Below are 13,105 nucleotides of genomic sequence, written 5' to 3' on the forward strand. Positions count from 1 at the left end.
TCCCCTCTATGCTGATCCACAGAGGGGGCTGTGACAACTCCCGTCCAGTTAAAACACACATTCACCAGTGGGTTAACACAAGCGACTTCTAAAAGCTTAAACCTATTCCATGAGTCTGTGACCAATTTCATCCATTCTGGAACCCCCAGGCTAGCAAGTGTGATGCAGACACAGACAACTGGGGATGCAAAGAGCAGAATAAGTAACACTGTATTCTGCTATGCAAGGAATAATGAACAAAGAGTAACAAGCTGAGAGAATCAGACTTAGCAAGCTCCTTAAAAGCAAGAGAAACAGACAAAGTAAGTTACTTTTTATACCCTTTGGTCTCTTCTGGAGGGCTGGCAACATTTGTCAAACACTGGGCAAAAACACTCTACTACAATGCCTTCTAGATGAAGTGACAGCTTCAAAATTTTATCGCACAGCTCTATGGGTGTTAACTCAATATCTTAGGAAATTAAGGAAGAGCCTTCCACAAATGCTGCCTGTAAAGGCTGCTAATGAGCAGGCTACAACTCAAGTATGATCTAATGCTTTAAAAAAAGAATCCTTCATACAGCTGTCAATCACTCCTGCTTTAAAAAAACATGAAGGTGAAAACTAAAAGTGGCAAGAATTGCCTGGAATGAGACCAGAGCTGAGCTGTCAATGGTCAGAAAATCCAATTACCCAACATGAACTTGCAAAGTACCCAAGCATATTCCTCCTCTCCAGATTCAGACAAGAACAGATCATTAATGGGAAACAAATCTAACATTTTAGATTAAGAACCCTTTTACTAGTGAGCATGCTCTGAACTGACAGTCCAAGCAGCAATCACCTAAATGGCCAAGTGTTCCAGGTAGCAAGGGATTGAAATATTCAATTACAAAGAGCGTAGCCAGTCTTTTGCATGTTACATTTTCCTAATAAAATAATATATTATTATGGTAGCACTGAAGACAGAGCTAGTCACTTTCAGAATGGTAACTGGAAAAGTTCCTCTTCTCCAAGGAACCAAAGCGTGCCCCATCCCCAGCAGCTGCAGGCAGCCAGCAGAATTAGTAGTTATACCACAGAAGGATGGGGACACGATCACGAGCAGGGGTTTTACATACCCTCTTGCACTATGCTGTTCCGCTTTGCAGTGACTGGCTGAGCCCCAGCACCCACAAGGGGGCATAGTTGGGTCTGAAAGTACAGTACATGAATACACTTGTCATTCTATCCCACAAGCTGTGAGAGCTGCTGCGATATTCCATGGGGCTCTGACATGGATTTAGCAGTGAACAAACAAGGGACACAACCTATTGTAACTCAAAAAAACAGTGGATATAATTATCAGCCAAACCTGCAAATGCTTTCATACACAGACAGCGTCAGAGCCCTAAGAGACTTGCAATACAGACAAAATATCATGTCAATAAACTGTAGAGTCTAAGCTCAGCAGCAGGAATAAGACCACTCTAATGTTAGCAAGGTTTGTGTGTTCTTAAAGCAAGTCTTATTAACTGCTGTACCAGATATCAGGCTAGGATTTTGCTAGTTGGGCTCAATGGACATGCTGATGAAAGAGCCATACTAGAATTTTATCACTTGGGGGGGGGGGGGGGGGGAATACATCAGTTTCCAAGAAATATATTCTCAAAAATAGTGTTGGCCCTCTTTTTAAATTCTATGTTCAGTTTCTAGAAAGAGCAGTTTCTGTCTATCAGGCACATAATACATGGTTTGAAAAGTAACTTGATTACACAATCACCCAATCATTTGGAATGGTTTTGGAGTACCTAATTACTCACTCCAAAAAATGTGCAGTTCCCCCCACCCTCCACATTCAGACCAAAAAAGGGAGCCATAGAGGAAGCCAAAATATCAGAGATTGCTGATGTGTAAGTTATTCTTTTGCAACAAATGGAATGTCCTATTTACCTGGAATTAGAGATTGTGGGAAACATAACACACCAAAGCCATTGCTGCTTTACCTCCACTGACGCTGCTAGCATTCCACCAGAGAAGAATTTGGGCCTATGCTGTTAACTAATGCCTTTCGGAGTAGTTCTCCCCCCCACAATTTGTGGGAGCTGAAGACAAGGTCTGAGCATTAGCAGCGAGTTTTTCAGTGCTGTACAGATTGTTGGTTAAACGGGTCAAGCACTCTCAAAAGAGACAAATAATACACCCAGGACCTTTAATCTAAGTATCTGAAAATGCTTTACAAATATTAAATTTCACAACTCCCTCTGCAAGGTTAGATAAAAATGACTAATTACCTTTTGCAGGTGGGAATATTGAGAAAAGAAGTGAGTGACTTGCCCAAGGTCACAAGGAAGCGAGTGAATGAACTGGGAATAGAACTCATGAGCTTTAATGTGTGCTCAGTCTATTAGAAACACTCCCTTCCTTTACTCAACTGCAACACCAAAGCAAAATACAATTTGCATTTCATTTGTTTTATCCTTATAGACTTTAGGTATCTCCAGAACCTTCTGGAATGTACGTTTGGTTATACTGCCTGTATTTCACTTCAAAGTAATTGCACTGAATTTAAGAGGCACAGGAAAAAAAAAATAAAGTAAATGTACATTGGTGTGGAGAAGAGAAGGAAGAGGGAGGGAAACGAGCCCGGAGAGACTAAAACTATGATCCAGGCAGATTCTGAGCAATAATTTTAATGGCTATTTCTAATGCAGACTGTGGCAATGTATATTTTCACTGTGATAAAGTATAAGCACACCATACATCACCAGCTCTTTAGAACGAGACAAAATCCATTTAAAAACAAACAAAAAAAACCACTTTGTAGGATTCTCACCTAATCTCCACAGGGAACTGTGCATTTGTAACCAGGAAGCTGGAGATGTTGTGCCGGTGCAGCAGTTTTAAGAATGTGTTGATTTCTGGGTACATAATTGGCTCTCCCACCAGAGACAGCGCACAGTGTTTCACCACCATCCCTTCTTCAAAGCGATCTACTCTCACTCCTGGCACACCTGGAAAAAAGGGAAGGGGGGGTGAAAGAGTGCTGTGGGAAAAGAATTTACAAAATAATTCATGCAAAACCTACATGCACAGCACATCTTGAATATTCATTGGAAACTGGGAAGAGGTAAAGTGCAGATGAAAACTGGCTGACCATCACAGGGAAAGAGAAGATTGGTTAATTGGGGGGGGGGGGGGAGCAACATTTTACCCTCCAATAGCTGAACACCAATTTGTAAGCAACCCTTCTGAATCATCTACTTGAGCCAATCCACCTGTGCTGCTACTCATTTTAAGATTTTCATTGTGTCAAGATCAAGAAAACGGGACTGGTGACTGAAGCTACTGAGCCAGATCCACAGCTAGTGTGAATTAACATGGCATCATTGAAGTCAATGCCCCAACACTGCTTTGCACCAACGGAGGACTCAGCTCACTGTGTGTACAATGAACCTACATAAACAACAAAAGCAATATTTTAGTACACAGTATAGAATAGTCTCTCGCCCACATATAAGTCCTCAAAATACATGTGAAGGAATAGGAACGAGGGAACAAAACCAAGAACCATAAGCCGTTCTTTAAGAAGAAATGAAAAAGTTATGTTCCTCCTCCCTTGGAGCTGAAAGTAGTTTGTGCATTTCACATGAAAACAAAGTCCCACATTTCATTTAACACCGCAACAATATTCCATTGCAAATCAGTATCAGTCACAAATACCATCTGGTTTAAGACATTTCCTAAGAGACAAAAGACCTGTTAACACACAAACACTGCTTCATCCCTGAGTTGCAAGGACCACTTCCAAGTGAGAAGGTAGAAACAAGAAGGCTACCAACTGTAGCGATCCCATGGAACAGTCAGTCAACAGATGTAAGTGCTTTTAGCTAATAACATGAGCCAGATTCATACTAGCGATCTGGGAATGAAGAGCGCCCTATCCCATCCATTACCAGCTCCCTGAGCTTCCGCGTCTGCACGTGAATTCATTTCACTAGGAATAAGAGGCAAGCCAATTCAAATTTCTATTCTGAAGATGTCACTTTATATTGCCCTGCGGTGCCTTGATGCATTTGAATAATATACTAAGCATTTTAAAAGATTTATGGCTTCGTAGTCCTCAACTCACCTCATGTTGCCTAGACACTGCAGCTCAAATGGTACAGAAAATTACCCACTAGACTGCAACATCAAGATAAAAAAAGATGTTCTGAGGATACAGCCTCAACCTTAAATAGAGGAGTTGGTCTGTGAACAGAACCAGGAAGTATAGTGCGTTTAAAATTAGTTCAATTTAGTCCTGAGCCCGTGACCGCTTTAGTGTCTACTGGCTTGGGACCCTGCAGGACTAGAAATGGAAATTGTACCCCTCTGGAAAGGAAAATCGCAGCTTTACAATGGGACAAACAGCACTTTCTTCTAGTTCTGGAAGGGGCAGAGATATCAGACATTAAAGTCATGACATTTCCATGTCTCAAAGCTATTCTGGGAGGCATTTAGGTTAATTTCTCTTCCCCTATGAGCCCTACGCTATTGGATAACAGTGACCAAGGCACCAGGCTTACAGGCAGAGGGAAATAAGAAATAACCCCAATAGTACATTTTTAAATTCTTTAAAATTTTCCTACAACAGTTATTGTCCAACATGGCATGCACTACATACACAATGGTGGGGTACTGAGGTTTTAGAAGCAATCATTTTGACCAGCATAAATGATATGCTAGCTCAGGGTTATTCCCAATGAGTACATGGACATGTTAAGAAGCACATGAACTCCCATTCACTTAATAACTAAACATAATGACCGCATTTGACTTCCCATTTCCTGTGGATGAGCTCACTTTCAAATCTAAGGTGCTCAATCTTCCACCACCTCAGCTCTTTGTGACTTTAATTTCACATATGCCTAAGCACTGCAGCTCAAGGGGTAACAGACATTATGGATCAAGCTTCACTGTTCATATGGGACTGGCATTATAGAGCTGTATTAAGAATCTTGTTTAAACATATCAGAAACACGCGGATAAGTGACCTTCCCTCCCCACCTCTTACAGCACCTAGATTTTCAGGGCACACTTCGTTATAAATCCAGGACTGCAATACCAAAGGTACCTGCTTTTCTGGGGTTATTTATTTATTATGTCTATGCAGCATGTGCCCTTGCGAAGGGCAATGGGGTTTACTAGTCACTACCTAGAAAAAGTATCCATCAAATAAATTATCCTGCCCCTGTCCCCTTCAGCAGCCAATCAATCAATAAGATCTCTCTCTCTCTCTCTCTCTCTCTCTCTCTATAAATATATATATATATCATTTACACAATGGAGAATTCTGTGGCTGGAAGCTGCGTCAGGGTGGGTGTGGAGCAAGGAGAAGCACTGCCAGGACCAATCCGTTCTAGCAATAACACCACTCTGCACCCACCACCCCCTCACTTCATTCTAGCAACAAATACTAGCTCTTCTATCCCACTACGGCCCCACAGCCCAGGCCCCACAATCCCTAGCCCTCTCCATTAGAATCAGGCCATGAACATCTAGTGTATGAAGATCCTAAGAAACTGTCTCATCCAAAACATCATAGGATTTAAATCAGCACCCCAACTTAACAAAAAGGAAGGCAGGACTGACTTTGCTTAACTCAAGTTGGGTTTACATAAGAGAGAACACCAATGAACTAGACAGAATCACTCCATACTGTTGAAAAAAGTTTCTGCCTGTCATGTTTCTCATCCATTGAGCACGCTCCATGCTCAGCCATGATAGACGGATGGGTTACCCAATGACATCCAAGACATAGACTTGTCTTGTACATTTTACGGATGCTTCATTTGACTCCTGACCCAGTCATAATCTAAACTATAAATAAGAAAGAGCTTAGTTCTAGAGTTTTCCTGTCAAATAGGCTGGCTTTTCTTGTGCGCAAGTGTTGACCACGGCAAGGTAACTAATTTTCTATATCTGAAAAAGGATGTGAGCTAATGAGTAGCTCATACAGGAAACAAAGCCAAGAAGATTTCAGGTTACACATTTATTTAGGTGGGCTGATTTCCTGCAGCTCCTATTGACTCCAGTTGGAGTTCTGGGTGCCGAGTACTTCTGGGGGAATCAGACCCTCTAGTGCATAAAGCAGGTACATAAACATGAGAGAAAATGTAGCCAATACCCTGAAGAATTCATTCCAATGAGAGACTATGGCACTCCTTCTGCTCAGGTTAATGGGCAGCTTCCATTTTTATCTCTCCTTACTTTTTATACAGCAAGGTCAAGATTTGTAGTCACCCAATCTATCCCCACCCATTGTGGGGCCTCTGTCCACAAACCATGTATCTTACTCCTGCTATCATATATGAGAGAGAGCTCCCTTCAGCTCTTTCATGGCAGCAACTACCAGCCCAGAGGCTGATACTGAGTTCTAATGATGTAAACAAGACAAATCATCTAGGAAAAAACAACAATAAATAATGTGCCATAAAAATTTCATAGTTACGTACACTTGAGGGTTCTTACTAGTCTCATGTTTCTTTTCTAGTGTTTTAGACATTTTTTGAGCCACACTTTATTAGTTAGTGTCTGTTCTGATTTCTGCTTAACAGCTTCATTAAAAGAAATAAATTTAAATTACCTTTAAATTGCTTGATCAAGCTCTGGTGGTTTTCAATAGCCTCCCGCAAGATCATTTCAGGTTGGTCCATTTTCCACCGCCACTCTGTGCCCACTGGATTTGTATGATGCCTGAAAAGAGAAATATTGGATTTTTTTATTGTGATTTGTAACACACAAGAATGAGCCCACCTGTCAATCTTTGCACGTCTGACATTATTTAAAAACCAATATAACAAAAGCCAGCTGCAAATCCCCAATACAACTCCAACCCTCGCACAACCCAATAAATACATGGGACTTTTCTAACAAATCAGCCAGCTCCATCAGCCCTCAATTCATGGGCGATGGTGAACACGCTGTTGGGGGAGGCTAGCCCCTGGCTGCTCCCACTCTGCCTGAGGCCCCTCCCCTCCCCTTCTGCTCTTCCCCCCATCCCCGTTGGAGCCCGGACTGAACACACCCCCGCGAACGCTAGCGCCCCAGTGCTGGGCGGCGGGAGCATCCCCAAACCCAGCACACCAGGTGGGTGCAGCTGGAGTGCCCTCAGCCCCAGTACGGCCCCAGCCCCGAGCCTTGTGCGCACCTGCACCAGTCTGCCTGACCCAGCCTCTCGTCCGCAGAAGAGCAGAAAGGTAACTGGAAGCAGGCAGGAGGCGGCTGGGAGCAGAGCGTGGATGGGGCCACACCAGGCTGTTTGGGGAGGCACAGCCTTCCCCTGCCTATGCTACCCCCTGCCCATGCCTCAGTTTCTCTTCTCCCCAGGCAGAAAGCTGGGCCTTGCCGCACACTTTGAAGGCCAAAAGCCTAACTATTCTGGAGCCAAGGGAAGACTCTGCCTCCAACCATGCCTCTATTAAAATCAAGGGGATCCAGCTCTAGCATCGCCAATGAGTGCAGCTGTGGCAATATGACACACCCACAGAGGCAGGTCCCACGCCATTTAGCCATATATTGAAGGTACAGGTGCTATCCGCAACTGACAATGAAGTGATTTGTTTCTAACATGATAGCCTTACCCTTTCTGAGAGTTCCAGTGTAAAATGGACAAGAGCAGCCTTTGTTATTCCATATATAAAAAGAACTGTGTAACTTGCAATAGATCAGAGATGTATTTATGATGGATCCAGTTAATTTCCTAGATTTATTCAGATGGGGGCTTCGCTGGTTACTTACAAGTTTTTTTTTTTTTTTAAGTATTGAATTATTGAAACCTAATATAAAGTACTAGTTCTCCGCGCTGAAGTAAGCAGCAAACAAAACAATCAGTCAATCATTTGAGACAGAGCTGGAGTAAGACCACAATGCAGCAGCTTGCTCAGAGTCAGGAAAGCCCACCCACCCAAAGGCACTTATATCAATGTCTCAGCAGCTGTACTCAACCAATTTGCCTGCACTAATTCTTTTTCCACAGGCCAAGCACCTGCAATTATATTTCACCCTCTCCCTTAGTTTTCCAGATATACTATAAATCCATTGAAACTCAACTGTTTCTTGCCACTACCCATCGTTCAAGCCTCCAGCAAGCCAAGAGGAAAGAAATACATCCTTCCTCTGGCTAGCTATGCCTCTGCTTTAGCCCTACCCCAGGTTACCCAGGTGACAGGCAGGAACCCCCTTACACATGGGGACTTAACAAGCACCTTTATACATTGTCACACAGGTGCTGAAACTCGTAGGGTCCTTATTACTGAGCCAGTGTGACCTGCAAAGGAAGGCAGGGGTTGGGACAGTCTGGTCTTATGGAAAACAAACTAGAGGACAAATCAAGCCTGGGGAGAAGGTTAAAGCTAGGGTTTAGGCAATGCTAGTTTTGAATTACCCTGTTTTTGTTAACCGAACAAACCCCTACAAGAAGACGACTTCACTTATTAAAATGAGTAGGTTGTTTGGTGATGGCAGGAGCCTTCTCCGGTTTACAGGCTCCAATTCTATTTAATGTAATTCTATTACAGTCCAGTGTTGCTAACTTTCGTGATTTTTATCATGATATTTAATATTTCTCTAAAAGCCCGAGCTTCTGGAGTCAAGTTATTAGATGAGAGTCTGCTTTTGTTGGTTTTGTTTTTAAAAAGGTATGTTTCTTGCCCTCACAACTGCAGAGAAAAGCTTGAGAACCTGAAAACTCTCAATGTATTTCTTTTCAAAATTTCATTATTTCTGCGGGCCTGACTCTTGCTCTTTGAACACTGGGGACTGGCAATACAGATATTCAAGTATTGCGGTAAGGAAATCCATCCCTGAAGAGTGCAAGCCACAAAATTTCAGGTTGCTGTACTAGTGAAATACTGAGCATTTGGACACAGTTGTAACCAATGTAGTGTTAAAAGAAGAAATATGAGCTAATTTTTATAGGGTATTTTATTCCGGTTGCCTCCTACTCAAATACAAAATAATAAAACCTATTAATTGAAATCTTATTTAACTGCTTCATCTCTCCACAGTAATTGATTGGGTTTTAGACACTCAGCCAAAGGAGATAATCAAATCAGGTCTGCTTAGTGATCTCCTAAGTAATCATGACATAATATGCATGGTGTCGGAAAACTCAGTCAGTACGCTTCCTCTAACTGATTAAAAGATTTGGTCACTTAAATTTTTCCATTTAGACAATTAAGCTGAAGAGACACGGCAAATACAGTGGACAGACTGAGAGCAATAATGGATGGTGACAGACTACTTTTTTTTTTTTTTGTAAAGTGAATTATTATTTTGGGATATTTATGTATTATAATAATTAAAGGTTTGTTCCTGCTCCCATTGCCAACTCCTACTCACTTTACTAAGGCATGAATAAGCCCTTAAAAAACAGGCATATTATCCCTTGAGCCCTGTGAAGCGACTACAGTATTAGCATATGACGACAATGTGTACACTGCGCTTAGGAAATCCTGGGCCAAGTTTAATCTTGCCTGTCTCTGAATGGAAGTAGTATAGAAGACAGAGCACCCCTAATTGCTTCCTTTCACCAATGCTGGGTATTATATCTACACAAGGCATAATGCCTCCACAGATGATGGAGTGAGCCAAACCACGCTTTTAAAAAAAAAAAAAGGGACTCAAGCTGCAGAGTTTAACATGCCAAGGGCCAAGCCATGGCCACACAAGCATATGGCCTTTTGGACGATGAGCATCACAACCAATGCTAGCCAGCACCCACCTTGAGTGAAGACAGCCAAACTATAACCATGCCTTGCCAGGGGTGTGGGGTTGTGGAAAGAGGCTCCTTGTGCCTTTTCCCCACTTGCACTGGGACAGCCATCATTTACCTCTACGGGTATGTCTATACTGTAAAAAAAACCTGCAGCAGTAAGTCTCAGAGCCCAGGTCAATTGGTTCAGGCTTGTGCTATGGGGCTAACAATAGCAGCATAGACGTTCAGGCTTGAGCTGGAACCTGTGCTCTGAAACCCAGTGAGCGGGGACTGTGTAGAGCTAGCTGACAGGGCTAGTCAGGAGGAAAATACATATTACAAATATTTTACTAGCATTGGATCAAAAACCACTTGAGTCTCCAACAGCATAGATGATAACTATGACGGGTTACCCTGCACTCTGGGGTGACACCTGATGTACTGTTCCACCAGTCGGTGCTCCCTGTTACCACAGTATCTGAGTACCTCACAACCTGGAATGTATCTATCCCCACAATAGCCCTATGAGGCAGGGCAACACCATTATCCCCATTTTACAGATGGGGAACTGAGGCACAAAGACTAAGTGACTTGCTCAAGGTCACACAGGGACTCTGTGGTGCAGTAGGAAATTAAACCTGGTCTTCCAAGTCTTAGGCCAGTGACCTAACCCACTGAACTACCTAGGCTGTACCTAGCTCCCCCAAAAAACTGGACAGAAAGAGGTAGGGATGACCCTAGATCACTGAAATTTGCTACACATCTGTTTTTCACATCTGTATCTGTGTTTTTAACTGCACCTGACAGCTGAAGAGACATTCTTCCTGTTCATACCGAAGAACTTACTAATTAGACCCATTTCACCCAAAGCAAATAAACTAGAATGTTTTTCAGCATAGTCCTCTAGAAAGTGATTTCCTTGCACTCCGTTTGTCACCATTAGCAAAATCCGTTTTCCAGCATTACTATTCATTAGTGCTACTCCATTTCCAGCATTATTTTAAAAAGTGACAAATGGCCTCCACAGAGCTATGAGTTAGAGTCATATGGCGGGTGTCACACTTGGTGATTTATCCCAATTATCGTACTTTCAAATTTACTCTTCCTTGGCGTCTCTGATTCAGCCCCATACTTCAAGACACAGAATCCTGCTGATAGAAAATACTGTAGTTGGGTTGTTTTGGAGGGGAACCGGTATTAAATTTTCTGTAATAGAACACGAGGTACCAAAAAGCTCCATTTGGGTGGTTTTATTGCTTTCTATTTTACGTTTATGTTATGCCCCATCTGTGTTGGGATTGGGTACACAATTACACACACGCACAGTTACCATTGCAGAATTAACTGCACCATTACAAACTGAAGTCTTGAAAAGAGAAAAAAGAAAAAAAAATACTACATTTTGTTTCCTAGCTACAGAACAGTTATGACATACTGTAGAAAAGAGTGGGAAAATAACACCCATTAACTAACTATGCCATATGAAATTCATGGTGTCCTTTTAAACCATGAGGTGTGGAGAACCTATTTAGGATTACAGTAGCAATTAAGGCTCAAGTGTTGATTTAAATAGGATGGCCAGTACAGAACGCTCGAACTTAGCATTTACATAGCAGTTATCTTCAAAGTCCTTTTCAAAATGACATCAATTGGTCTGCACTGTTATTTAAAATACTTTTACTCTTAAATTTGCAGACTACACCTCTACCCCGATATAACGTGACCTGATATAACACAAATTCAGATATAACGCGGTAAAGCAGCACTCTGGGGGAGTGGGGCTGCGTGCTCCGGTGGATCAAAAGCAAGTTTGATATAACGCGGTTTCACCTATAATGTGGTAAGATTTTTTGGCTCCCAAGGACAGTGTTATATCAGGGTAGAGGTGTATCAAGATAGGGGGAGCAACTGACACTCAGGGGAATGCAGCTGTTTTCACAGAATGATCTTGAAAGGTCCGGCACACTGGCAGAATATGAAAACGAATGGTGTCTATGTGCTCTTGGGGAGAAATAATACCCAAGCTAAGTACAGTTTGAATGGCATTGAATTAGTTAATCGGATAGAAGAAGAACGAACAGTTGAGAAGTTGAAATAACTTTCAGCTACTCCCATTCATCACATTTTCACTTTTAACAAAACCATTCATCTTGGGATGGGTACTTAGGAACGCACGCGTGCCCACACCCACAAGAGAGACCCAGGTTCGTACAACATAGAACATATGAACACATTTATTTAACCCATCTGTGACCCTGCACCATGTGGAAGTTGACTCTTTTTTTTTTTTCCAACTAAATGAGGTCTCAAGATGGCATATTAGTGGTTGGTATTTTTCCAGTGGACTTAACGTTGCAAGAAAAAACTAGCTGCATAGTAAAGCACAGCGTGTTCAGTCTCTTGGCTAGCTCAGTCTCTTGGCTAGCTCCTTTATAGCCTAAATGTCATCTTTCCAGATGAAAAATGCTTTAGAAACTCAAGGATGCTTTTGAAATTGTTCCCACCCTCACTATCGAAACAGCAAGAACATACATTGAATTAATCCTTCCACCAAATTCTCAGACACTATAAAAGGATCTTTTTAAAATGTCTTTTTAAAATGTCATACAAATGGATTAAAAATTAAAGAGGGCTATTAAACCAAATTTATCATATTAATATTTTCTTACTCTGGATGCAAAATTTAGCAGCCTTTGGTAATGAAACACCTTAAACTTAAAAACCTCCCATTTGCAATTGTAATAAGAAGGGCATTGAGGTACTGACCCTGCAACTGGATCTCCACATGCAAGCACATGTCCAGTTGCAAGATCAAAGCTATGTGTTACTAAGTGTGTGTACACAGCACACAGCAGATTGTCAGCACGCAACAAATCAGATTTAAATTTTTTGAATTATTGTTTGGGGGGGGGTTAATAGGTATGCTGAGTTCAGAGAATTGTGAGCAGGTCTTTCTCTCATGCTAAGAATCCAGGAGTAGATTATAAACACACCAATTAATGCACCAAAGTAAATCATCATCAGTACTTTACCTCCAGCAAAACACACATTTGTTTGCACAAGCCAGGCTCGGTGTGGTCTCCATGCAGCGGTGACTTTCAATGCCATAAAAGGTGTGTTTGTAGCAGCCTCCTCTACCTCGCAGCATCGACTAGAAACAGGAAAAGAAGAAGGCACATAGAAGTTTAACAGTTTGCAACCAATGGATGCAAAAAGCAAAATAATCTAGAAAAACAAGATTTGACAACTCCAGACACATTTCAGCTTCTTTCATAGAAAGAAATAAGACAATGGATCAAACTTAATTCTTACTCCCATTATACAGGAGATCAAACTAGATTATCACAATGGTTCCTTCTGGCTTTACAACCTAGGAACGTATGAAAATTCCAATGTAACTGACTTCAC

The 13,105-nt window shown here is 41.9% G+C and overlaps 1 protein-coding gene across 6 annotated transcripts in view; it reads right to left on the minus strand.

Moving 5' to 3' along the window:
- LOC120387402 (S-adenosyl-L-methionine-dependent tRNA 4-demethylwyosine synthase TYW1-like) overlaps positions 1-13,105 on the minus strand; it is a 118,272-nt gene that overhangs the window by 64,193 nt on the left and 40,974 nt on the right. For all 6 annotated transcript variants that reach the window (XM_039508103.1, XM_039508106.1, XM_039508102.1 and 3 more), the window contains 3 exons: positions 12,730-12,848; positions 6,587-6,696; positions 2,795-2,972 (listed from right to left, as the gene is read on the minus strand). In XM_039508103.1, the coding sequence (XP_039364037.1) occupies positions 2,795-2,972; positions 6,587-6,696; positions 12,730-12,848 (407 nt within the window). The remainder of the gene's footprint in view (positions 1-2,794; positions 2,973-6,586; positions 6,697-12,729; positions 12,849-13,105) is intronic.

Source organism: Mauremys reevesii, linkage group 20, assembly GCF_016161935.1.
Source record: "Mauremys reevesii isolate NIE-2019 linkage group 20, ASM1616193v1, whole genome shotgun sequence".
In the NCBI taxonomy this organism is placed as follows: Eukaryota; Metazoa; Chordata; order Testudines; family Geoemydidae; genus Mauremys; species Mauremys reevesii.